General features: G+C 43.4%; 2 protein-coding genes across 3 annotated transcripts in view; one reads left to right on the top strand and one right to left on the bottom strand.

Annotated features, from left to right (window-relative positions):
- The window catches only part of PI4KA (phosphatidylinositol 4-kinase alpha), a 201,207-nt gene that overhangs the window by 85,547 nt on the left and 88,399 nt on the right, over window positions 1–27,261 (bottom strand). For both annotated transcript variants that reach the window (XM_073559137.1, XM_073559136.1), the window contains exons 20-28: window positions 15,996–16,104; window positions 14,799–14,935; window positions 14,583–14,716; window positions 14,398–14,480; window positions 11,501–11,571; window positions 10,346–10,470; window positions 8,516–8,597; window positions 7,018–7,101; window positions 6,775–6,864 (exon numbers count right to left, since the gene is read on the bottom strand). In XM_073559137.1, the coding sequence (XP_073415238.1) occupies window positions 6,775–6,864; window positions 7,018–7,101; window positions 8,516–8,597; window positions 10,346–10,470; window positions 11,501–11,571; window positions 14,398–14,480; window positions 14,583–14,716; window positions 14,799–14,935; window positions 15,996–16,104 (915 nt within the window). The remainder of the gene's footprint in view (window positions 1–6,774; window positions 6,865–7,017; window positions 7,102–8,515; window positions 8,598–10,345; window positions 10,471–11,500; window positions 11,572–14,397; window positions 14,481–14,582; window positions 14,717–14,798; window positions 14,936–15,995; window positions 16,105–27,261) is intronic.
- SERPIND1 (serpin family D member 1) lies at window positions 18,244–26,100 on the top strand. Its single transcript, XM_073559135.1, has 5 exons — window positions 18,244–18,395; window positions 18,534–19,402; window positions 20,034–20,307; window positions 22,140–22,284; window positions 25,581–26,100. The coding sequence occupies exons 2-5, from the start codon at window positions 18,550–18,552 to the stop codon at window positions 25,770–25,772; spliced, it is 1,464 nt and encodes a 487-aa protein (XP_073415236.1). The 5' UTR covers window positions 18,244–18,395; window positions 18,534–18,549; the 3' UTR covers window positions 25,773–26,100.

Below are 27,261 nucleotides of genomic sequence, written 5' to 3' on the forward strand. Positions count from 1 at the left end.
TGAGCCACTTCTCTCATCGCCTGGGCGCTGCGGGTCCCGCCTTGGTGGTTCACGTATGCCACAGCCGTGGCATTATCCGACTGTATCCGTATGTGCGAGGCTGCAAGCAAGTGATGAAATGCTCTCAATGCCAAGAGAATGGCCCTGATTTCCAGAACAATGATAGGCAATGTCACTTCCCTGGGTGACCACTTGCCCTGTGCCCTGTGATGTAGGTGCACCGCCCCCCAGCCTGTCAGGCTTGCATCGGTAGTCAGGATCTTCCATTGTCCTGAGAGGAATGGCTTCCCTCGTGTAAGCGAGTTTGGTTTGAGCCACCAATGCAGGGACCTCCTGGTTGATGACGTCAACCTGAACTCCCTGTCGAGGGAGAGAGGGTTCCTGTCCCAAGATCTGAGTATGGCTAGTTGAAGGACCCTGAGGTGAAACTGGGCAAATGGCACTGCCTCTATTGCTGCTGCCATCCTGCCGAGGATTCTCATGGCAAACCGGAGAGATCGAGGAGGACTGCGAAGGAGTGTGCGAACTCCCAGACGGATGGCCAGTGTCTTGTCCTTGGGAAGGAGCACCAGGCCCCTGGCGGTGTTGAATACCATTCCCAGGAATGTTAGAGTCCGAGTTGGGATGGTCGACGATTTCTGTAGGTTGACTAGCCATCCCAGGCGACTCAGAGTGTCTAGAGTGATTGAGACACTGACCTCGCAGTCTTTGAAAGTGGGAGACTTGACGAGGAGGTCGTCCAGGTACGGGACGACTAGGATGCCTCTTGAGTGCAGGACGTCCATGGTGGCCGCCATGACTTTGGTGAACGTTCTTGGAGCCGTGGCGAGTCCGAACGGAAGGGCGACAAACTGGTAGTGGTTTTGGTTGACCGCGAACCTGAGAAACCTCTGGTGGGCGGGAGCAATTGGTATGTGGAGATACGCATCCTGTATGTCTATGGAGGCGAGGTATTCTCCCTGCTCCATGGATGCAATGATGGACCGGAGGGACTCCATGCGGAAATGACGGACCCGTACGTAATTGTTGAGCTGTTTTAGGTCCAGTATGGGTCGGACGCCGCCTCCTTTCTTGGGGACTACGAACAAATTTGAGTAGAATCCTCGGAATCTCTCGTTCGCGGGAACCGGCACCACAACTCCTGATTGAAGGAGAGAGGAAACCGCTTGGTGGAAAACACGAGCCTTTTCTGGTGGTGTTGGAGGAACAGAAAGGAAGAACCGGTTCGGTGGAACGGAAGTGAACTCTATCTTGTATCCGGAAGACACTATTTCCCTGACCCACCTGTCTTCTGTAATAGGCAGCCAGACTTGCTGAAAGAGTAAAAGTCGGCCGCCTACTGGTGGGGTGTCTTCCGGAGGTCGCGAGTCATGATGAAGCGAAGTTCTGAGGTTTTCCTCCCTTGGGTTTCGCTTGGCCTGCTTTCGACTGCCAAGCCCTGTCCGGTCGCTGCTGCGTCCGTGGGTTGTCTCTGCGTGGAGAACGGTTGCAGTTTTGCACTGGGCGCGAAACGGACCAGCCTGAGGAATTCCGAAAGGATCGGAATCGCGTCTGGTTTCTTCGTTTAAACGTGCGTTTCGGTTTTAGTTGAGGGAGAGAGGTACTCTTACCCCCAGTGGCATTGGCTATCATGGTGTCCAACTTTTCGCCGAAAAGTCTTCCAGTAATATACGGAAGTCGCGTGAGGGACTTCTTTGAGGCCGCATCCGCTTTCCATTCTCGCAGCCAGAGGATGCGTCGGATCGTGATGGCGTTAGATGCTATTCCCGCTACACCTCTGGCGGAATCCAGGGCTGCATTAATCATGTAGTCTGCTACCACTGCCATCTGGACCACTTGGTCCGAGAGTTCAGGATTTGAAGCCTGAAGACCCTCCTGTAGTTTTTTGGCCCAAGCCAGGATGGCCTTGGCTGCCCAAACTGAAGCGAATGCAGGGCCCAGAGAGGCGCCTGCCGCTTCGAAAATAGAACGAGCCATGCGTTCTACTTGCCGGTCTGCTGCGTCCCTGAGGGTTGAGCTATCCGGCAGAGAGAGTAAAGTCTGCGCTGCTAGCCTAGAAACCGGAGGGTCCACTTCAGGTGGATCTGTCCATTGTTTGGTGTCTTTCTGTGGGAAGGGGTACTTCGCTTCCAAATATTTGCGATTAGCGAATTTTTTGTCAGGCTGCGCAAACTGTTTGGTAAGTATTTTCTCAAACTCATCGTGATTAGGGAAGACCTTTGGTGGTTTTTGAACACTTTCGAAGCAAATCCTATGTTCTGGGACTTCCGGGGGCGACTCTGGAATTTTTAGCACCCGATGAATGGCAGAAATTATGTCCTCAACTAGCGCTGTATTGCTAGGGGGAGAAGGTACCACGGACCTGACCGTTTCATTATCTGAGTCGGAGTCACAGATGCCCTCCGAATCCTGTGCCTCGCTAAGGTGATCCCTGGAGGGCGACCTGGGGCGGGGGTCTTCTGTGGTGGGGGATCCCTGTGGTAAATTGCACTGTCTGTCTGTGGCAGGGGACTGCCCAGGAGACCTGGAATGACGCTGTCTCTCCCTAGAGGGGGACGACCTTGTGCTATAGTGCGACTTAGGTGATCGAGACCTGTGGGTCCGCTTACGTCTGTGAGAGTCGGAAGCAGCATGTTCCTGAGACAAGCTGTCCGTTTGCTGTGTACCGTCCATAGCCGGGGCCCGACTCTGCAGAGCTTGCAGTAATGTAGCAGTTAGGTTGTCTATGGACTGTGACATAGACCGAGACATCTGAGTTGCCCATTCCGGCGTGGCCTGTGACACTGAAGCGTCAGTAGGGACTCCCTGGGGTTCTGACCCGGAGTTCTGGATGAAGTCCCGGCAGTGCGGATACGTGCTGCCACTAGGGAGCGTGGCTTTGCAGGCTGTGCAGAATGCATAGAAGCATTCCTGCCTGGTTCTCTTCCTTGAGCCCGGCATAGTGCACAGAGGCTGGCTATAAGGGATCGTACAGGGGTGGCTACGCAGAGGGAACCCACAGAAAGCCTTATAGGAAGTATAGATTCACAGCTGAGTATGAGAACCCAGCTGTGAGCTTACCCCACCGGTGTGCCTCTAGGTCCAGCGCCGACAGATCCAAGTTCTGTGCCCCCCGGAGACCGCTGTGATGCTCCTCTCCTGGATCTCATCCAGAAAAAAATGGCCACCGGGGCTCTGAGGAGAGGGAGGAGGGGGCGGAGAGCTGAAAAGGGCGCGCTGGGCTGTGTAAAAACGCGCCCTTTCTGCTTCAATCCGCCCCTTCTATGACACTCCAGCGTGTCATTTTGGTCATCCGGGGGGCGGGGAAAAGGCGGCGGCTTCAGCTAGGCCGAAGCCGCGGCCTAAATTAGAAGCCTGATGCCCAGGAGGGCTCCAGAGCGGCGCGGTAGTCCGGGGGGGGGGGATTTGTACCAGACCCCCCCAGAATGGTCGACTGGATAGCGGTGGGGGTAGCAGGGGCAGCGGTTTTTGTATGGGGTGCCCCTGAAGCGCTATGGAGCCGCTGCTGTTGTAGAGACAGGGATGCAGAAAACCCCTGTCTCTGCTGTGCCATCCAGTCCACACCCTCCCCCGGCCCCAACAGGATCCCTCAGCCAGCCTGGGGTCCCTGGAAGCTGCGAAATGCTGCCTGATCTCCGACCCTACCTGAGGCGTCTCAACCTAATGCCCCCTGCGGGGGATTAGGGAGGGTGCGTCTGTCACCGTCAGGGGGTCTTCATCCTCGCCTCAACCTCAACCCAGACCCCTTAAAGGGGTTGGGGAAGGAGGGGGGTCTCGACCTCGAACCAGGACCCGAGGGACTGGGGAGGGAGCGACATGGGGAAAAACCACCTCGACCTCAACCGGGTACCCCTAATAGGGGACCGAGGAGGGAGCCATGCCGGGAGTCTCGCTGGAGACCCACTTTTCTTCATCTGTATTTCCGGACGAAAAAAGGAAAAAACGGAAGAAAAAAAGGTGTGCCTCCTTGCGACACTAAGCAAAAACTGGAGAAGGCTGACGCCGTCCAGGGGTGTATACTGCAGAGGAGGAGCCAAAGTTAATCTTTTTCAGATTATGCATAGTGTCGCCTCCTAGTGGACAGCAGCATAACACCCAAGGTTCTGTGTCCCCCAATTAGGCGACAGAGTAATTAACTTTATCCCCCAAAACACATTTCAACATCATTGCAGCCCTGCGTTTCAGTGATTGCTCCATTAACACAGGTGTGGGTGTTGATGAGGACAGGGCTGGAGATCAATCTGTCATGATTAAGTAAGAATGACACCACTGGAAACTTTAAAAGGAGGCTGGTGCTTGGCATCATTGTTTCTCTTCTGTTAACCATGGTTATCTCTAAAGAAACACGTGCAGTCATCATTGCACTGCACAAAAATGGCCTAACAGGGAAGAGTATCGCAGCTAGAAAGATTGCACCTCAGTCAACAATCTATCGCATCATCAAGAACTTTAAGGAGAGAGGTTCCCTTGTTGCCAAAAAGGCTCCAGGACACCCAAGAAAGACCAGCAAGCGCCAGGACCGTCTCTTAAAAGTGTTTCAGCTGCGGGATCGGGCTACCAGCAGTGCAGAGCTTGCTCAGGAATGGCAGCAGGCAGGTGTGAGTGCATCTGCACGCACTGTGAGGCGGAGACTCTTGGAGCAAGGCCTGGTCTCAAGGAGGGCAGCAAAGAAGCCACTTCTCTCCAGAAAAAACATCATGGACAGACTGATATTCTGCAAGAGGTACAGGGAGTGGACTGCTGAGGACTGGGGTAAAGTCATTTTCTCTGATGAATCCCCTTTTCGATTGTTTGGGACATCTGGAAAACGGCTTATTCGGAGAAGACCAGGTGAGCGCTACCACCAGTCTTGTCTCATGCCAACTGTCAAGCATCCTGAAACCATTCATGTGTGGGGTGGCTTCTCAGCCAAGGGAATGGGCTCTCTCTCAGTCTTGCCTAAAAACACAGCCATGAATAAAGAATGGTACCAGAATGTCCTCTAAGAGCAACTTCTCCCAACCGTCCAAGAGCAGTTTGGCGATCAACAATGCCTTTTTCAACATGATGGAGCACCTTGCCATAAAGCAAAGGTGATAACTAAATGGCTCAGGGAACAAAACATAGAGATTTTGGGACCATGGCCTGGAAACTCCCCAGATCTTAATCCCATTGAGAACTTGTGGTCAATCATCAAGAGACGGGTGGACAAACAAAAACCTTCAAATTCAGACAAAATAAAAGCATTGATTTTGCAAGAATGGACTACTATCAGTCAGGATTTGATAAAGAAGTTGATTGAGAGCATGCCAGGGAGAATTGCTGAGGTCCTGAAGAAGAAGGGTCAACACTGCAAATATTGACTTGCTGCATTAACTCATTCTGTCAATATAACCTTTTGTTACTCATAATATGACTGGATTTATATTTCTGTATGTGATAAAAACATCTGACAAACACACATAAAAACCAGAGGGCAGCAGATCATGTGAAAATATAATATTTGTGTCATTCTCAAAACTTTTGGCCATGACTGTATATATAGGGAGGCTGTGTGGGGCTCATGCAATATATGGGGAGGTTGTGTGGGGCTCATGCAGTATACGGGGAGACTGTGGGGCTCATGCAGTATATGTAGGTAGGCTGTGTGGGGATCATGCAGTATATAGGGAGGCTGTGTTGGGTTCATGCAGTATATAGGGAGGCTGCGTGAGGCTCATGCTGTATATAAGGGGCTGTGGGGGGTTCATACGATATACAGATGGGCCTGTACTTGGATTCAAAGATATATAAGGGGGTGCCAGCATACTTAATTCTTCTGAATATTAAGGGATACAATTAATATTAATACATTAATATTGAGCAGAATTAATTTCAAGTTATTGGCTCGGCCCTCAACAATAGTCATGGTCTCTCATGTGGCCCCTCAGAAAAATTAATTGCCTACGCCTGTCTTACGCTATGAACATACACCAGCTTATAGTCCAGCTCAGTTTTTTGGTTTTAATGTAATCTCTTATACTTTCTCCATATAGGGGGCATGGCTCCAGTTTCTGAACCAAGTATTCCACCTGTATAGCTTCCCATGGGTGGATGTCACGCTCTGCCCTTATTCACATTGACATTGTAGGACACATGGTAAGGTTTTAATATTAGACAGGTTCGGATTTTCCTGATAGGTACTCGTGGTTCGTGGTGGGATGGCTTTTTTTTTATCAATATAGAGTTAACTAAGTAAGCTATGTTATTTACATGTACTATTTACTTGTTGTAGGGTATATGCTCATTTTTGTTTACTTTTCCTTAGGTTTTGAGTGTGAAATGGCAACAGTGTGAACGTGCTCTTACACTTTGCACACATACTAGCTTAGAGTCCAGCTCAGTTTTTTGTTTTTGAGGAAGATACTGGTAATAAAACATATTACCCCTTATCTTTTCTGACCCCAACAATGCCCATGCTATTTACATTAGTGAACAGGCTGCTTCAACAATCATAAAAACCCCTTTTGCTTGTGAATTGGTGCAGAAAAGACATTCGCAGATAACATGTTTTGCTCATATTAAGGATATGCCATTAATACAGCTAGCTTTGATATTGGTGAAGCACATGCACAGCCACCTCTCAATTCATAGCGATAAAGAGACAGGGATCTTACACCATCGTTCTTTAGATGAGTGCAGGGCCCATTGCAGAAGTGGGTCCGGCATATATTATGTCATTATGGAATATCATGCCAATACTGTTTAAGATTGCAATACCCTGCGAAAATAAAAACTCAAGATTCCAGTTAATACCTGCAAGTGGGATTTAGTCACAGACGGTGCCCATTTCATAGCTTCTTGCAAGATCATCCCACATCGAGCAGCAAAGTCCTTAACAATGCTCTGTGATAAACAAAGTGAAAATATTTTGATGACGTTTGCAATAAAAATGTAAGTTTTTGGTTGAAAAGAATCATTAAATACCACATACAATAGTTTACAAATGATAATAAAGGAAAAAAGTATCAGTAGTACTGGCAATGAAAATCGTTTTACCTCTCTGGCCTCATAAGTATCAGGCACAGTGATTCTGTAAGGAGCATCTGGAATGTCATAAAATGGTTGGTCCTTGTGAATGTCCTGAAACAGGTTGCAAAATTTGACATCATCAGTGTAATAATAAAAGCACTGCAGTTATAGTATCCTGTTCGGGTTAAATAAGGACAATCTTCTAGGCTCGATCAATTAACGGACAGTAAACCTGGTACACCTGGTTATGCCTAGTGAAAGCCATGAAGAAAGTGGTGAATGTGTTATTGTGCTTTCTTATTTTTAAGTTCATTTACTACCATCTCAGTTATTTCTTTAAAAAGGACCTTTCACCAAATTTTTCAAGTTGAACTGTACACAAAATGCAATAGTGGCTGCAAAGCAGAATAAAATGTGTGTTTTTTTCTAATAAAATAAAGTATTTGGCAGCTAGTAATCTTGCTAAATCCAAGTGAGCTTATCAGAGAGTATTGACTGGGACGTGGACTTCTTACCCCTGTATGACGTTGACCAGTCATAACCAGGCAGAAACACTCAAGGGAAAGAAGAATACCACCCCACTATAGCTCATAACAGGCTAGTCCTGTGTGAGGAATATAACAACAGACCGCCTGATATCACTGCAAAGCAATTACAAGTTAAGCATAACAGACATAAATGTGATATCTGACACCCTTGGGCTTTCATCTCCTTGCAGTCCCTGTGGGGGTATGTACAGTACAGCGCAGGTAACAGTGTTAGAAGAGGGAAAAAGCTGACAGAAATGTTTGTAATGTGACACAACTAAACTCAGCTGTGCCACAGCCAGGATACAAAAGTGCAAAGGTGTCAGTAATCACATATGTCTATCGTGCTCATAACAACTTGTAATGGCTCTGTAGTGAGATCATACTGTCTGTAGTTATATGCCACACACAGAAATTGCCTATAGTATGCTTTTGGGGGGGGGTTGTTGTGTTCTTTTTTTCACTTGCTGCCTGCTTATGATTTGTCAACGTCATACAGGGGGAAGAAGTACATCCAACGAAAACTACGTGATACCACCCACTTGGACTTAAAGATTAACTCTTTATTTATCAAATACTTTGATCACTAATATCTCCGAAGCAAACAACATGTTTTATTCTGCTTTGCAACCACTACTATACTGTTCCAACATTAGAAATATGGAGAGGGGTCTGCTTTAATACAATGATACATCAATCAGCAATGTTGATGTCTGTAAAGCACCATTAATTCCACAGCACTTTACAGACATCTTTATCATTGTCCCCATTAGGTCTCACAATTTGAATTCCCTATCTAAAGATATTCCTATGTCTTTGGAATGTGGGAGAAAACCCATACAAACACGGGGAGAACATAAAAACTCCTTGCATGTGATGTCATTGGTGGGATTTGAATCCAGGACCCCAGTGCTGCAAAATAAAAGCGCTAACCACTGAGCCACCGTGCTGCATGTAAAGACTTCACTGTATACTAATACTTAGGATTTGATACACACCGCACTAAGTGACAAAGATAAAGTCTGCAGGATATCAAGCATGGTTTTCAACACTGTGCCACTCCATAGTAAATGTGGGAACCTAAAAACAAAACAAAAAGCTCTTAGCACTAATCAAAGGAGAAGATTTCAGAGAAACACCAAATGTCGTAAAAATTTACTCCAGGGAGAAAGTTTACTCAAACTTGACGCTTTATGTTAATGTTAGAACTTTTGAATACTTCATCTGGTCTTCATTTTATAATGACTCACAAATCCGGTCTTTGTAATACATGTATAGTTGTGCTCAAAAGTTTACATACCTCGGCAGAATTTTTGCTTTCTTGGCCTTTTTTTCAGAGAATATGAATGATAACACTGATACTTTTTCTCCACTCACGGTTAGTGGTTGGGTGAAGCTATTTATTGTCAAACTACTGTGTTTTCTCTTTTTAAAGCATAACAACAACCCAAAACATCCAAATGGCTCTGATCAAAAGTTCACATACCCCATTTGTTAATATCGTGTAATGCCCTCTCTGACATCAATGACAGTTTGAAGTCTTTTGTGGTAGTTGTGGATGAGGTTCTTTATTTTCTCAGATGGTAAAGCTGCCCACTCTTCTTGGCAAAAAGCCTCCGGTTCCTGTAAATTCCTGGGCTGTCTAGCATGAACTGTGCTCTGAGATCTCCACAGAGTGGCTCAATGATATTGAGGTCAGGAGACTGAGATGGCCACTCCAGAACCTTCACTTTGCTCTGCTGCAGCCAATGACAGGTCGACTTGGCCTTGTGTTTTGGATCGTTGTCATGTTGGAACATCCAACTACGTCCCAATGCACAGCTATTGGGCTGATGATTGAAAATTTGTCTCCAGTATTTGCTGATAACATGCTGCATTCATCTTTCCTTCAACTTTGACCAAGTTTCCTGTGCCTTTGTAGCTCACACATCCCCAAAACATCAGTGATCCTCCTCCGTGCTTTACAGTATGAATGGTGTTCCTTTCATCATAGGCCTTGTTGTCCTCTCTCCAAATGAAACGTTTATGGTTGTGGCCAAAGAGTTAAATTTTTGTCTCATTACTCCAAACTACCTTGTTCCAAAAGTTTTGAGGCTTGTCTCTGTGCTTCTTTTGCATATTGTAGGCGAGATACTTTGTGGCATTAGTGCAGCAATGGCTTTCTTCTAGCAACTCAACCATGCAGCCCATTTTTCTTTAAGTGACTCCTTAGTGTGCAATTTGAAACAGCCACACCGCTAGTTTTCAGAGAGTCACTGCTGACTGGCATTATCAATTTCTGGGATATCTTTTTGTATCCCTTTCCTGTTTTATACAGTTCAACTACCTTTTCCCGTAGATCCGTTGACAATTCTTTTGCCTTCCCCATGACCCACAATCCAGAAACGTCAATGGCTGGATGAAAGATGCAAGCGTCTGTCTGGATCCCAGAAACTCTCTCAGCTTTTATGCAAACACACTGATGACAAGCAAACACACGTCACAGGTGAGGATGTTACCTTTATTAGCCATTCAAACCCATTTGTTTCCACTTCTGTGCAGGCTATCAGGCCAAAATCACCAGGGTATGTGAACTTTTGATAAGAGTCTTTTGGATGTTTTGGGTTGTCATTATGATTTAAAAAGAGAAAACACAGTAGTTTGACAATAAATGGCTTCAATCAACCACTAACCATGAGTGAAGAAAAAGTGTTGATGTTATCATTCATATTCCCTGAAAAAAAGCCAAGAAAGCAAAAATTCTGCCTGGGTATGTAAACTTTTGAGCACAATTGTACATACCATAAAATTATACATCACTCTGAATCTTGTGGATATGTTCTACTCACTTGTCTACCAGCCCAGACAAATACTTGTCTGCGACCCTCCTGATGCGCTTGTGAATGTGATTGAAGTTCACCAGCAGGAACTGAGCATGGCGCTCCAACTCTTCCTCATTCTCCTTTGTTTTAGGCTTTACAACAGGAAAAAAAAAACAGAAGAAATAACACACTTTATAATGGCACTAGTGACAGTATATGTAGGCCAGCATCATGATACTTATTTCCAGCTGTCCTTGAACATAGCACAACCGGATTCCTTTGGATTGATTTCAGGTATGCAATGAAGCTATGAATCTAATAATGGGGAAGGAATTTCTACATGATAGTCTGGTGATTTACATCTAATTGAAGCAGCAGTTAAAAGGAATTTCAAATGTAATTATCTTCAGCTTTATTATTAGATGCAAGTTTGAAATCTTTTTGGCAGCGGACATATTGGAGACACACACCTTGTTACTGCATTGTGAAGGTAGCTGCGCTTTATGGCAGCTGCAATGAAAGACTTGAGATAAAATGTTAATTTTCGGTTTTGGGAAGAGGCTGTAAACAGTTCAGGGATTGGTGAAAGGCTGGGGTACTCGTTTTAAACAGGTTTCTTGTGCTTGCTGATCCCTTGTCTGGGCCAGATATTGATGACGTCATCAATATCTCAAACCTGGAAAATGCTGATCAACTATTTTGAGATTATGTAAATAATGAATGGAGCTGAACAGCACAGCCCCTTTCACTGTACTTTGGCTGTCCTCAAGCACTGCAGTGAAGCTCCTATTGAAGTGACTAGGAGCTGAGCTGCAGAACACAGGAACCACAGCTTGGTCAGGATCAGACAGGAAGAGTCAGTGAAGTGAGCAGCCATCTGCTGTACAGAAATCAATTGGCTGGGGAGAGCGGACTGGGATCTTAGGAGTGAACGCTGCTCCTGGAATGTAGCTACTGCACACACTGGGCTAGGTTTTGGTGTTCAAGCAACTGGAAAACAAGCTGAACACTATGTAAGATAAAAGCTGGAGAGCCACAGCAGATAGAAAAGCAAATCAACTGTAAATTTACTTACTTTCATTTTGTCTAGCTAAATCCATCTATTACCATGAGAACGTCCCTTTAAGCAGTATACATAAGGCACAGCAGAAAGCAGACATTTGGAAGCCAATCATCTCTTACCTTATCAGCCATTACAGCTAAGAAGGCATCAAATACTTTATCAGCTACAGCAATAACACACTGCATCATCCCTGAAAAGAACAAGAATGAATTACACCACTTTATCTACAACACAAACTGTTCATATTCTTGAGTAGAAATGACCAATCAATAGATTCACATCTTGTCCAAAGCCAACAGCCATTCCATTGTTCTATTTTGTTAGACAAATGTGGGGTCATTAAGCCAAAATCCTGACTGTGATTCCACCTCTAACTGCTTTATAAATGCCTCATTTATTAGTAATACTAAATTTAATGCACTGAAGTGGTAACGTCAGGGTTCTCATCACCATAATCACTATGATTCCAAATTTACTATGAAAGCAAAAATACAGCAAACTCTGCCTCTAACTCCTCCCCTCTCCATTCTACATAGAATCTTATCAGCACCAACTGCCATCTCCTATTTCAGTAATGTAAGAATTAATCCATCTTCACTGAATAACAGAATTTACCCAGAAATTAAAAATTTTGAGAATGAATGATATGTCCGGGAGGAGAAAGGTGCAGATTTCTCTGATAAGAAATATTACATAGTTGATTATTTTCAGGTTGTACCATTGATTTATGCAAAAAAAATTAAAACGAAGGTTACTCTTTAATAAATAAAGAATGTTAATTAAACATTGTTTTATACGTATTTTGAAGACGGAATTCAAATTATTGCCAACGTCGACTCTACAGCCTCTTTAGTATAGGAAGATGGTAGACATCTTAATATATTGCTATTTATTCAGCTAACAGAATTATTGAACTGTATCTTTAATAAATGAATATCACAAAAATCCTGATATTTTGTACACGATGTAGAAAGTCAGTACTTTATAACTGCACATAACATCAAAGATGGGCTATAGTAAGCAGGATTTACTATAACATCCCTCTATATTAGTTTTATATGCTCAACATAACACTGTACCCTAAAAGGTCTGCAGTCCTAGCAGGCGAGTGCATTACACTTTCATACCATTTCACTGTCCTGTGATTTATCTTGGAGAAAGTGTCCCTCCATTGTCAGCACAGCTTTTTGAACTTTTTGTTTTTTAAATTTACTCAATAAAGCTATGTATTTTAACTAATTCTTGCACTTCTTTGGTGTCCTTAAGCTTACTATAGCCCACCCTTGGTGTTGCTTTATTAAATGAAACCTGCCATACACATCAGATGGCTGTCGGCCAAACAATGGTTTGGCCTGAAGCCATTTTGGCCAGCTCTCATATATAGAAGTGCTTACTTGGCTGACCGCTCATGTGTTCTCCATGAGAGAGCCATTGCCAGAAATATCTAGCAGGGGCTTATGTTCAGAAGAACAATGCGATCAGCAGTCCAAAATCAGAAATGACGATCAACATCTTGCCCATACACCTTAGGCTGTTGTCCGAACCCGTCAATATCGGCAGGTTCGACCGACATTAGTCTATTGTGAATGGGGAGCTTTACTCCAATACTGAAAAATAAAAGGCGTTCCTAAATCTGACCGCTGTACCAAACATGTTAAATTGATGTCAAATTGATGAAGCCTGGCATCTGGAACAGTCTCATTCCTCCAGAAGAGATAGATATAAACATTTATTCACCATGTATCTTCAGACAATCTTTGAGACATCTTAGGACAAAATATGCTCTAGTGGAGGATGAAGGCCAGAAGTTCGTCATTTCACTCGGCATATGCAGGGGGTTGAAAGCAGAAAATCAAAACACGAATCTATAGCGATTTATTAAAGTGCTAAAATCTTCAAGCTTTCCATTTGATTGACAATAACCCAACAAGCAGAATACCCTGAATCTTACAGGTGCGATCCTATCGATCATAAGGTCGGAGGGCCAATGTCTCCTGTAGAGTGTGGCTGAATAGGCATGTTGAGGTTCCATTTTCTGTCCAAGGGACTAACTGATAGCAGAGAACAGCACTTAGCTATCACAGGACCCCCTAAGCTTTGGCCCTATCCTCCATGTCCACTTCCCCAGGTACCAAAATTAGGTTGTGTAGGTATTCCAAGAAGTGACAAGGTACTGTCATATCGTACTATAACATGTATTCTGACAAGTGTAATCATAACTGTTTCATACCTAATCAGATGGTTTACCAAGGAGTACTGGAGACCGCAGCGAGACTAACCTGCCATGTGTCACTACAGTCTGAGCTCCCTGCTGTTACAAGTGTCCCTTAGTAAGTCTGCTACATATCATAATCACTGGATAGTCAGCAGCCTAGAAGAACCACATCCAATTCAAAACAATCCCCTATAGTACTTTATAAAAGTTATGCCCAGGACTCAATTTGCTAAAAAGTGACCTATTCAACCAAAAACAAGACTTACCAAATGCCTACCTCAGAAGGTTTCAATCTACATATCTGGTAGATTTCAAATTGTCAAGCAGTTAATCAAAAGACGAAGACTAACACACAAAAACATTAATCCCTCAGAAATGCATGAAGTTTTCTGAAGAGAAAACCCTTTAGAAACATTTTATTTGAAAGTTGTTGCAAAGGGGTTCTGCAAGCACGCGATACTGCCGACTTTTCCCTGGAATTGGTCATCAATATCAGATCAGTGGTGGGCCTGGACCTGGCACCCCACCAATGCGCTGTTCTAGCTGTGGCAGTCAGATGTAATCACTGAATGGAGCTGCACTGTGTGGCAGCTGCATTCAATGCGTAGTGGCCGCTGCTGGGTCCTGCAGATCAGCTTCTATTCTTCTTAGTAGGAGCTGATGCACAATACTTGTCAGCGGCTGCAATGCTGCCAGAAATAAAGCAGATTCACGGTGGAACTGCATGGTACAATTAAGAGAACAAAACTAGCAAATGACAATACAAAATGAATAAACCTTAATAGAAAACAGCACACGAACCTGATTTATCTTTCTGGATAGCTTTGTCTTCAAAGTAAAAGAACATAACTTGGAACCGATCCTTATCAGTTGAGTGCAAGACTCTAAGACAGAGATAGTTGTAAAATAAATAAGAAAAGGTATAATACATGCAAGCAATCCAACTGTCAGTGACAACAGGTATGTGACTCTGTAGTTAAGCCCACCTCATTTGTTCTAAACGGTAGACAGAGAGCAGGTAGGTGGACATGGCAAAGTCTAGCTTGTTGATGAGTGCAGAAACCTCAGGAGCAGGATCCAGCAAATTGATGATTGTGCTCCTTAGCTCATTAAGTTCTGCCTATAAAAACAAAAAACACATTTTTTTGCAAACTGAACATTATAAAATATAGGTCACAGAACTTAAATTTAAAGGCTCTTACCGATGTCACAGTGTCATTCTTCATAGCAGAGTTGTACTGCAGGACAGAACGCAAAGGCTCCTTGCTAGGAAATGTCAGCAATGGTGACTTGGTAGCTATTTCGCAGACTCCTTCATACCACTCTTCAGGCCACAGACCTGAGAAGGATTGTATGATGTTGGCATTTGTGGACAACACACAGAAACAAAAACATGATGACCAAAGAAAGTTGCCCATAAAAATGAAAACCATGGCTAGAGTTAAGAAGTTACAGCTTTTATATTCAGAGGTATGCAATATAAAACAGAAAATTAAGAAGAAAATGCAGTATTATTTAGAGACAATGTGTAAAATATGGTGAATGAGAAATGTACATCACCATTTCATGGGTACAAAGCCATATAGCGGTGCATTACGGCTTTAGAGTAAGGACCGGTAGGCCAGGGCTGCTATGTGGCACCTCCATGGGGGCAACACAAACACATAGAAGCCAAATGCATTCTGCCAACACTATAAATTTAATGTCATTGGGGCCTACAATTTACAAAGGATGACATTTTTATGAATGTGTATAAATGCAAAGCAAGTGAATATATTTCTTGTGCTACACAGAACACACTGTATCACAAGGACTACCTACAGTAAAGTAGACTGGTCATGGGCAGCATTGTAGAATATTACTGAAGAATATCATTTACAAAACTCAACAAGAGATCATATATTGAAGAGCCACCCCCAAAATGTGTCTATATGGTCATGTAATTCTCTGAAAGATTAGGTCATCCACTGATGCAACCTGTTGCTCCCTGGCTTTAAAAGAAAGACAATTGCTGTTCTAACTTGTATGCAAATGAGACGTGCTATGGGTGTGTAGTAGCACTTCCCAACCCTTTGCCTCCCAGTTCCATTTGCCTCCAAGCCCCAACTCCCTCTTCTTGACTGACAGCTTATTGACTACACACCAAAGGAGCAGTCCAGTCAAGCAGTGGAAAATGGAGTTGGGCAATGAATAGAGAATGGCCCAGAGCACTTAGGCCTCATTTGTATATGAATGAAAAGAGCAATTTTTTCAGTCGGGGAGCAGTAAATTGCAGAATTACTATAGCTACAACCTTTCAGGGAGCAACACAACCAACAGTTTGGGAACGGGGAGCTTGTGCCGACAGATTCCCTATAAATTTATGCACGTGAAAGCCACATTTGTGATAGCAATTTTACCTGAACCTTCCACGGCAAAGCCCATTAGAACGGAGTACAGCCAGAAGTCTCGGAAGAGCTTCTGCAGTCTTGGTTTGGCCTCCTTAATGGCTGGCAATCTTCTTGTCAGCTGTAAATCAATCAAAGAGAATCTTCATGGAATAGGGAATGTTATCAGAAAGAGAACCTGAATATCTTACAAAGACAGGAGATGCTGCGACTTTCTTCAGCCACATTGTTGTTCCTCTGAAGCCGGGTGTACGCTTCTTGGCTACAGAGGCGCACTGTGCATGTACGGACGTGGAGAAGACATCTTCCTCACTTCTGGACTTGCGCAGTGCTCATCTGTAGCCGGGAAGTGTACACCCGGCTTCAGAGGAACAATGATGTTGCTGGAATCAGTGTCTCTGCCCTTTCATTATGCTACACTCAGATCAGGTAGAAATAAAACCTGGTGATAGATTCCCTTTAATATGAAATTGTGCATGACGATGAAAACAGTATCAAGGCTGAAAAGAAACCAACATCTCAAGCAGATGTGCTTCTACTATTGTAGAGAATTGAAATTTAAACTGAAAGTCTTTAGAAAGGCCAACAAAATTTTTCAACATTAAAAGGTCAACATCAAGAAGGAAAAGTATTGAAGTTATGGAAATACCAGGATCTATAGACATGTTAATGATATGCAAATGATGACAAAATGGAAACAAAATTTTCGAAACATCTTGATTCAGCATCAAGTATGAGCACCACGTGAAAAACACACACACTTACCCACATTGGCTGCCATCAATGAGGTTATTAATGATTGTCTGAGGAATTTTCTGCCATGCTGAATACACTTGGAGAAATCATCAATATCTGCTGTTTGCAACTCCCTCTGCAATTGTCATCCAAAGACACAGATGTGCTCGATAGGAGACAAGTCCAGTGATGCTGAAGACCATGGTATCAAGTTTAGGCTACTCACAGAAGCATGAGCAACAAGAGGAGTGGCATTATCATACTGAAAACGGATCCTGTGCCACTTTGGAAAAATGGTCGTACCACTGGTTCTACGATCGATCCATTCTATACTGCAAGTGATATTGGCTGTCAAATACCTAATATGAAGCGTCAAACTGTGTCTACACGAATAATCAAGTATTTGCACAACACTGGGCTATGAGCAAGAAGTCTAAATTCCATTGACCTCCCTCCACTGCTCTCAAAGGCTATCCTGGTGCAGGGCAAGATGGCAATATAGGGTAGGATGGAGGTCCATCCTCTTCAGCGAGGAGTTCCACTGTTGTCTTAGACTCACTGATAGATGTAGATTAGTCTGGAGATCACATGGGCAATGTCATGAAGAGGCCTTCACGATGGAACATCACACCAGTCCTATTCCAGGAATTATGGTGTGTTGCTGGGTAACATATGGTAGCCAGACACTTCTATTCTTCATATCTGCTATACTAACAGCATTTCTCCAAAGTGTTCCAGCAGTCATTTTTCAACAAGACAACATCAGGCCGCACGTTGCTCATGGTACTGTGAGCAGGCTGTGTGACTTAAACGTGTTAATATGGTCTGCAGCCTCTCTAGATTTGTCTCCCATTGAGAACATATGGGATATAATTTGTCAGCAATTGCAAAGGTAGCTGCCAGCGATGGATCTTGATGATTTGAATTCCCAACACCAGCAATAACCTCCCTGATAGCATGTAAAGGTGTGTAAACGCATGTACAGTATTGGTGCAAGTGGCGCTCATTCTAAGTACTGAATTAATCAAGTTTTGGGAAAATCTTTTTATGTTTTCATCATTAACATGCCTCTATAGCTTGTGATTTTCATAACTCTGCAACTTTTTTTTCTTGGTGTTGAAATTTCCATGTTGAGGAGTGTATTTTGAGCAGTAAGTCATGTGTGTACATGCCGCTGCTCTGTGCACTTGTAATCGAAAAGTGTCGCCGTTCCAAAAGTATCCAGCTGTACACAGTATTCTGCTTTCTTTAGGTCTCTACCATTGACTACAATTTTAACTTCACCACAATACTGAATAAATTCTGCCCTTTCATCCAAATCAGGAAAACTAGTTGCCAATTTTTATTAAGCAGGACAGTAACCTAAAACAATAATCTATTGACTTTAGAAGAATTCATGCAGTACAAAAAAAGGTAAAAAAAAACATAACACCGCAAAACTTCCACACAGTTTGTTATTGTAAACTTTACAAAGGAATACAGGAAATAAAAGGGGAGGGATGCTGGGGAGGGAGAAAGGGGGCCTCCAGAAGGAAAGGACTTTAGCTGTACAGGCACTTCTGTGCATGTTTGATGTTTTGGACAGTTTACTCTGGATAGTGACAAAGGTTATGTTCTAGCTCTGTTGAGTCATAGCTTTACATTCAACATTTAGCAGTTGCGACAAGTAGCCTTCAGGTAAGGACACTTCACATTCGTTTTCCAAAACTGATTTGTGCTGGTCCCAAAAGGCCTAGCTTGATATGAATCTTATTCCAGTTATGTATGACTGTAGATATTTTGTCAAAGCATTTCAAACTGATTTTGATGTTCCAGAATCACTTCTCCAAGGATGGGCCCTCTGCATCTTGCCACAAGCTTATTGCTTATTTCTACGGCATTATGTGGTGTCAAAGACTTGAAAGAGCATTTTGCTAAAAGCGATGGGGCGGATTCTTTGAGCGCACGGAGTCTTCCTTCACAAAGCGAAATGAATTTACAAGACGAAACCGTGACCAATGATCTCATACCGGAAGGAGACGATGATGAGGACTACCTAGACTTCGATAAATTATTTGGTGAAGATGAAGACTACTCAGAAATCATTGATGCTATTCCGGAAATCAAAGATGATGACAAAACCCAAGGAAACATATATGAACTATTCCATGGAAAAACTAGAATCCAGAGGCTTAACATTATAAATGCAAAGTTTGGCTTTAATCTTTACCGTGCCATCAGAGAGAATACAAACGCAACGGATAATGTCTTGTTGGCACCAGTTGGAGTGTCCACAGCGATGGCTACAATATCAATGGGAACGGAAGGGCAGACTCAGACTGAAATTTTCTCCACATTGGGCTTTAAAGAATTTATCAACGCCAGCACAAAGTATGACAAAACCACTATTCACTCAGTATTCCGGAAATTAACCCACAGACTGTTTCGAAGAGACTTTGGCTACATCTTAAGATCAGTCAATGACATTTACATACGGAAAGATTTCCCTATCAGTAAGGATTTCCAGGATAACCTAAAAAACTTTTACTATGCGGAGGCTCAAGTTGGCGATTTTGAACAAAAAGCTTTTCTCCACAAGGTTAACCAGCGAATTCAGAAGCTCACCAAAGGGCTCATAAAGGAGGCATTGGCCAACCTCAATCCCAATATTCTAATGTTACTCATTAACTGCATCTATTTCAAAGGTAAGCAGTAAATTTATGTTATTCACTTATTCATACAAAAAGAGGCAAGTGCAAAAGAAAAGTGAAGGCGTAGTCAGTAGTGACCAAAAAGGTTGTGCTTTTCATTTTCCATAGAGCACCTCAAATTTGGGAGCTGTAAAGTGATTGGTCTCTCACATTTCCCTTGCACTAGTTATGTTAAATCTTCTTAAAAGGGAATCTGTCATTAGATTCATGCTGCCCAAACCACGGGCAACATTAATCAGAACCTGGTTGTTGCGATAGCATCTAGTTATGGTTTTCTCTGAATGTTTGATAAGCCAGGTCTAAAAGTTAGAGACCTGACTAGTCTGGTGTGATGCTGTCCTTCACTATACTCCAGTTGATTGATTGGCGTGGATAGAAGCCTTCCGGGGGCTACGCTGGACTACTCAGATCTCTCCTTTTAGTCCCCATCCGCCTTTTCAAACTTTGTTTCTTCGAAACACCCCAACGTCTCAGAAAAAAACCATACTTGGCTGCAATCAAACAGCCATGTTCTGATTCACGCTGCATGTGGTTTAGGTAGCATGAATCTAATGACAGGTTCCATTTATCCCTTTTTATTTGTCTGTAAAACTAAGATGAAGGAATACTTTCTCTTTTCACACAGGGACATGGGAGAACAAGTTTCCGCTACAGCAAACCTACAGTGCAAATTTCCGTGTTAGTGATAAAGAAGTGGTAAAAGTTCCAATGATGAAGCTCAAAGGAAGCTTTTTGGTTGCTTTGGATTCGGAACTGGATTGTGACGTTCTGCAGTTGCCCTATGTTGGTAATATAAGCATGCTGATAGTGGTGCCGCACAAACTATCAGGTATGAAGCTCCTGGAGAAGCAACTCAGTCCACATTTGATAGAAAGATGGCAGAAGAGCATGACTAACAGGTAAAATACAAAAATTGCGGTACATAAAAATATTTTTCCAACAAACAAAATGAAAAGTATCCAATCCACTACAAAAACCCTTCCACATGTACGGCACAAGCTTTCCTTTTGGCTTTTATGACCGATTATAAAGTTCAAGAGCAATTAAAAGGGCTAAAAAGAAAAATCTCGATGTTGGTGTGGAAATCCACTGTGTACAATGTATAAAAGCCCACGTTTTTCATATAACCCATTAGGGAAGTCTGAGATAATAGATCGTGGGGCGGTCTTCTGTTGAAGATCCTCATCTCCTGGACATCAGGCTAGAGTTCATGTACAATGAGACTTTCTTGCTCTGGAGAACCAGTCTGGTCCTACATTTCGTAGACAATTTTTTTTTTTTTGCTTGGCTATGATGTAACACTTCCCAAGATTACAGCTGACAATTGGGGGGCGGGGCCTTAACAGGGGTACAACTTGCGACCTGCATGTCAAGAGACCACTCTAACAAAGTTGTGAAACCCCTAGACAGGGCTGTTCACCTGTGGCAGCTCTTTTCTTTAGACAACAACCCCAACAAGCTGTGATCCCATAAAATGGTAGCAGCTCCAGAGCTACATAGGAAAAAGGCATAACGATTGTGGTGTCATTTCATTAATAATTGCATTAAAAGGGTCTGGTCACGAAGTCAGACGTAACAAGATTTTGCTCTTAGTTTATTCTTGCTGCTCCCCTGAGTACAACAGTTTTTGGGTTTTTGTTTTTTTTAATACACCAGAACTGTCTCAGAGGTGACCTTTTTCTATTTAGTGCTATTTTTTTTCTTACCAAGGGGTATTGCTCACAGGGAATATAAGCAGAGCAACCTAAAAAACATGCCCCAGAGAATCCTGTGAGCCTCACCCTCTTATAAAGACAATTAAATAAAAAGTCCCGTATCTCTGGAACTGTATAGCGGATTAAAAAATATATACTAGGGGGGCAAATTCTAGAGGGAAGTTCCATGACTGTAAATATGGAGATAGTTGCATTAGTAGCCAACAGTGCAGTCCGGTGATCAGAAACACTGCACGTTTGGCCACCGCTGTTAGACGGAAGCGGTCGGTATAATGGACCGGAAAATATGTGCCAAGTCTAGTAAATGTACATGGAAAAAAGAAAGATTCTTAAGAGAGAGCACATTGACACATACTGGAAAAGTGAAAGCTCCGTTTTTAAGGCTTTGTTCACTTCTCCAGCAATCATCAGTTAGTATGGATCCAGTTGAGCTATGGCTGGCACAACTTTTTTGTCCACCTGAACAAAATGATTTCAAGTCGTTTTTTTTTTGTTTTTTTTAACACTGAATTCCATGGAAAATGGATCTGTTAAATAGCCATCAGTTTTTCTCTCACTTGAAAAGAACCTGTTTTCTGCTTTGTGGAGGTTGAAACTAAATATACTAATGGAAATGTGAACTTTCAAGTAGTCATCCATTTGAAACTGATCCAGTGAGCAAAAAAAAAAAAAAAATCGATCCTTTTCAAATGGGAAAAAAATAGACGGATCTGTTTTCCATAGACTTCAATGTTAAAAGAATGAATCCAGGTGAAATCAGCGGTTTCAGGTGGACAAAAAGAAAAGTCGTGTCTAAACAACTTTTCTATCAAAGGATTGCTGCTGGATCTGTTCTAATGATTACTGGACATGTGAACATTGCCACCGTTTTTCTACCCAGCAGGTTAGACTCCGTAGTACTCGATGTGCTCCTGCATACAGCTGACAGTATGGTACTATCTGTGTTCCCTAACTTGAGCAAACATGTTATCTGTACTACAGACTATATGAAACAGAGCACATGTAATTGTTCTTAGGACAAGAGAAGTTCATCTACCACGTTTCAAGTTGGAAAAGAACTACAATTTGAGGGATGTACTAAGCAATATGGGGGTGAAGGACCTGTTCACAAGTAGAGCAGATTTCTCAGGCATTACAGATGAAGACATCAATATCGGCCTGGTGAGTATACCCAAGTGAAGTAGGACTTCATTATGGGAGGTAGCCCCCTTATAATCTTTTAGGAGAGGTAAAAACAAAACTTTCAAGTTCTTAACATCAAGCAACTATGGTTGACAAAGAAAAGAATGGACCATTCATATTCTGAACACAGGTAGGACATTGTTTAGGGCACAAGAAAAGAATCTCTGGGGTTATCATCAAAATATCTAGACAGTATTCTGGTGTACAAAAATACAATAATGACGTAAAAGATAAGGCATGGTCAACTGATTTACTACAAGAAAGTGATATCTACAGATAAATCTAAACCATGTCTAGTTTTGAGGCGCAAGGACAAACTATCTCTAGTAGTGATGAGCGAGTATACTCGTTACTCGGGTTTTCCTGAGCATGCTCGGGGACCTAAGAGTATTTTGGCGCGCTCAGAGATTTAGTTTCTGTCGCCGTAGCTGCATGATTTGTGGCTGCTAGACAGCCTGAATACATGTGGGAATTCCTAACAAACAGGCAACCCCCACATGTATTCAGGCTGTCTAGCAGCCACAAATCATGCAGCTACGGCGACAGAAACTAAATCTCCGAGCGCGCCAAAATACTCGGAGGTCCCCGAGCATGCTCAGGAAAACCCGAGTAACGAGTATACTCGCTCATCACTAATCTCTAGCCATTTTTTAACTCAATGTCACATTAACTTTGGATTTTATTATACAAAACTGTGACTATGTGGTGGTCTTTGAAAATGAGGATGAATGAACTCATGGAGATCAACATCCAACACTGCGGAGACACCATCACGTGTTTCTCAACGCAGTGATTCTAGAGCACTGCCCCCATCCCTTATGGGAAATATGCAAAACATGCAAAACAGAAGCCGCGGAGACACCATCACATGTTTCTCAACGCAAGCAATGACCAGCCAGGTCTTTCCCCGGGAAGGAACAACCACGGGAAGGGCAGTCTCCAATGAAGGAAACCACCTATGCCAAAACATGGTATCCATCCACAGACAGCTGTTTCGGGGTATTGCCCCTCATCAGTGTGGAGTAGGAAACTGGCTGGTAGGAGCAATGCCTAGTAAAAGACTATGAGAATGAGGATGAATGAACTCATGGAGATCAACATCAAACACTGCGGAGACACCATCACGTGTTTCTCAACGCAGTGATTCTAGAGCACTGCCCCCATCCCTTATGGGAAATATGCAAAACATGCAAAACAGAAGCCGCGGAGAGACCATCACATGTTTCTCAACGCAAGCAATGACCAGCCAGGTCTTTCCCCGGGAAGGAACAACCACGGGAACGGCAGTCTCCAATGAAGGAAACCACCTATGCCAAAACATGGTATCCATCCACAGACAGCTGTTTCGGGGTATTGCCCCTCATCAGTGTGGAGTAGGAAAGACCTGGCTGGTCATTGCTTGCGTTGAGTAACATGTGATGGTGTCTCCGCGGCTTCTGTTTTGCATGTTTTGCATATTTCCCATAAGGGATGGGGGCAGTGCTCTAGAATCACTGCGTTGAGAAACACGTGATGGTGTCTCCGCAGTGTTGGATGTTGATCTCCATGAGTTCATTCATCCTCATTTTCACAGTCTTTTACTAGGCATTGCTCCTACCAGCCAGTTTCCTACTCCACACTGATGAGGGGCAATACCCCGAAACAGCTGTCTGTGGATGGATACCATGTTTTGGCATAGGTGGTTTCCTTCATTGGAGACTGCCCTTCCCGTGGTTGTTCCTTCCCGGGGAAAGACCTGGCTGGTCATTGCTTGCGTTGAGAAACATGTGATGGTGTCTCCGCGGCTTCTGTTTTGCATGTTTTGCATATTTCCCATAAGGGATGGGGGCAGTGCTCTAGAATCACTGCGTTGAGAAACACGTGATGGTGTCTCCGCAGTGTTGGATGTTGATCTCCATGAGTTCATTCATCCTCATTTTCACAGTCTTTTACTAGGCATTGCTCCCACCAGCCAGTTTCCTACTCCACACTGATGAGGGGCAATACCCCGAAACAGCTGTCTGTGGATGGATACCATGTTTTGGCATAGGTGGTTTCCTTCATTGGAGACTGCCCTTCCCGTGGTTGTTCCTTCCCGGGGAAAGACCTGGCTGGTCATTGCTTGCGTTGAGAAACATGTGATGGTGTCTCCGCGGCTTCTGTTTTACATGTTTTGCATATTTCCCATAAGGGATGGGGGCAGTGCTCTAGAATCACTGCGTTGAGAAACACGTGATGGTGTCTCCGCAGTGTTGGATGTTGATCTCCATGAGTTCATTCATCCTCATTTTCACAGTCTTTTACTAGGCATTGCTCCTACCAGCCAGTTTCCTACTCCACACTGAAGAGGGGCAATACCCCGAAACAGCTGTCTGTGGATGGATACCATGTTTTGGCATAGGTGGTTTCCTTCATTGGAGACTGCCCTTCCCGTGGTTGTTCCTTCCCGGGGAAAGACCTGGCTGGTCATTGCTTGCGTTGAGAAACATGTGATGGTGTCTCCGCGGCTTCTGTTTTGTAAGTGGTGGTCTTGACCAGAAATGCTTTAAAAGTAAGTTTGTCACCGGGTTTTTGCTACTTCACCTGAGAACAGCATAATGCGTAAGAAGAGACCCCGATTACAGTGATTTATCACTTACTGGGCTGCTTGCTGTCATTTTGATATCATCAGTTTTCTCTGCTGCAAATCTAACAGTTCTCTGAATGCTGAGCTCTGAGTAACCCCGTCCCCACCACTGATTGGCAGCTTTCTGTCCATGTACAGTGTGCACAGAAAGCTGCCTGCCAATCAGTGGTGGGGGTGAGGTTACCCCAGAGCTCATAAATATGCTTGACTACCTACCAGCAGGTTTACTAGTCCTCTAATGATAATTTTCTGCTGATAAAACTGTGATTTTATCTAAACTACCCCAAGCAGCCCAGTAGGTGACACATCAATGGAATCAGTGTCTATGCCACTATGTTATGCTGTTCTCAGATAAGGTACCAAAATTCTGGTGATAGATCCCCTTTAAGTGTGACCATTGATTATGGTTACCTACATCTGAAGGGACAATGAAAATAAAGGCAATTACAGTATTTGCACATGGTTTTCACCAAGCTCTCAGGGTAGTCAAATCTTTACTGCAAGGGCTGAAAATATCAACTAATAATCCACTAGTGGTGTAAGGGATAGGTCAGAAAATACTGTACATCTCGTTTGGTAAGCCTAGGTACACGTCTTAATCTGTCCATTTGTGATTTCGCATGCCTGCTGTATTTCCCTAAGGAACTTCTGCTAATATTACATTCTATAGTTTCAGCAACAAGGCAGCATCACAGTGAATGAAGAAGGCACGCAGGCCGGAATGGTGACCGTGGTGGGATTCACACCGCTATCCATCCAGACGCGCTTCATCGCGGACCGCCCTTTCCTGTTTCTCATATATGAACACCGCACAGATTGCCTCGTTTTTTTTGGAAAAGTTGCCAATCCTACCAAATCATGAGTCAGTCCCGTAACTTAGTCTACGCTTTATATTTAGATATATTTTATTATTATACATATAACAGATATCCCCAAAAAACTGAAAAGAAATCATTACGGTAGATGTGGAAAAACTGGTTTCATCCATTGCATGCTTATGGCCATAATATAACCGTATATATGACCCATATGACCCACAAAAATGGACCATGCATGACCGATAGAGAACAAGGAGAAATAGGCAAGCAACGGACGAGACCGTGTACTGCAATACTTGCCTGACAACAGTACTCTACCCAGTGTACTATATTGCAATGCCTCAGTTTTTAATAAAGTGCAAGTCTTAGCAATGTTGTCTGTATGACTGATCAATATAGAAATATAGCAAGGGCCATTTACTGAGGGACCTGATGCGATTTCAGATGGAGATTCGATTGGCAGCATTTTTACTTTAAGGCTTGAGCAAGCTCGCTAAATATTTGTTTTCCTGCTAATAATGTAACCATTAACTCCATGTATAATGTCCTCGAAGCCATTAACTGGAAAAAGTTACCCAAGAAGTGAGTATACAGTGGCGAAACACAAAAACATGAAATACGAAGAGAAATTAGCAAAGAGAAACAATGACACTTGATAATTATCATTTTTGTTGTACTATACAGTGAAAAATGCCTTAAAAATGGAATGTCCACTACTGGATAACCCGCAAAGGCTCAAGTAAGGGATAAAAAAAATATATATATATATATATATATATATATATATATATATATATATTCTAGAAAAATGAATACCCACCTCTAAGGGTGTGTGCACACGCTGCGGAGTTTGCTGCGGTTCCGCAGCGGTTTTGGCCGCTGCGGACCCGCAGCAGTTTCTGGTGCGGTGTAGAGTACCATGATTCCCTATGGAAATCAAAAACCGCAGTGCAGACGGTGCGGAATTTTCCGCACGGATTATCTACGGTTTTCAATCCGCAGAAAGAATTGACATGTCAAGGGTATCAGGATATATTGGGCCCCAAAAGTTGTTGTCCAGTTTGCCCTGAGTACGCTGGTACCCCATATGTGGTCATAAACCACTGTTTGGGCGCACGGCAGGGCCCAGAAGGGAAGGAGCACCATTTGACTTTTTGAATGGAAAAATAGCTCCAATCATTAGCGGACACCATGTCGTGTTTGGAGAGCCCCTGTGTGCCTAAACTTTGGAGCTCCCCCACAAATGACCCCATTTTGGAAACTAGACCCCCTAAGGAACTTATCTAGATGCATAGTGAGCACTTTGAACCCCCAGGTGCTTCACAGAAGTTTATAACGCAGAGCCATGAAAATAAAAAATCATTTTTTTTCCTCAAAAAATGATTTGTAGCCCACAATTTTTTATTTTCACAAGGGTAACAGGATAAATTGGACCCCAAAAGCTGTTGTCCAGATTGTTCTGAGTATGCTGGTACCCCATATGTGGGGAGGGGCACTGTTTGGGCACACGTCGGGGCTCGGAAGGGAAGTATT

The sequence above is a fragment of the Dendrobates tinctorius genome, unplaced genomic scaffold, assembly GCF_039654945.1.
Source record: "Dendrobates tinctorius isolate UK_male_01 unplaced genomic scaffold, ASM3965494v1 ptg000265l, whole genome shotgun sequence".
Taxonomy (NCBI): domain Eukaryota; kingdom Metazoa; phylum Chordata; class Amphibia; order Anura; family Dendrobatidae; genus Dendrobates; species Dendrobates tinctorius.

Excerpts from the sequence above, each read along its gene's own strand:
- SERPIND1 (XM_073559135.1), top strand. The coding sequence starts at position 18,550 with ATGGGCCCTCTGCATCTTGCCACAAGCTTATTGCTTATTTCTACGGCA. Across the intron at positions 19,403-20,033 it reads TAACTGCATCTATTTCAAAG|GGACATGGGAGAACAAGTTT; the intron begins GTAAGCAGTAAA and ends CTTTTCACACAG. Across the intron at positions 22,285-25,580 it reads AAGACATCAATATCGGCCTG|TTTCAGCAACAAGGCAGCAT; the intron begins GTGAGTATACCC and ends TACATTCTATAG.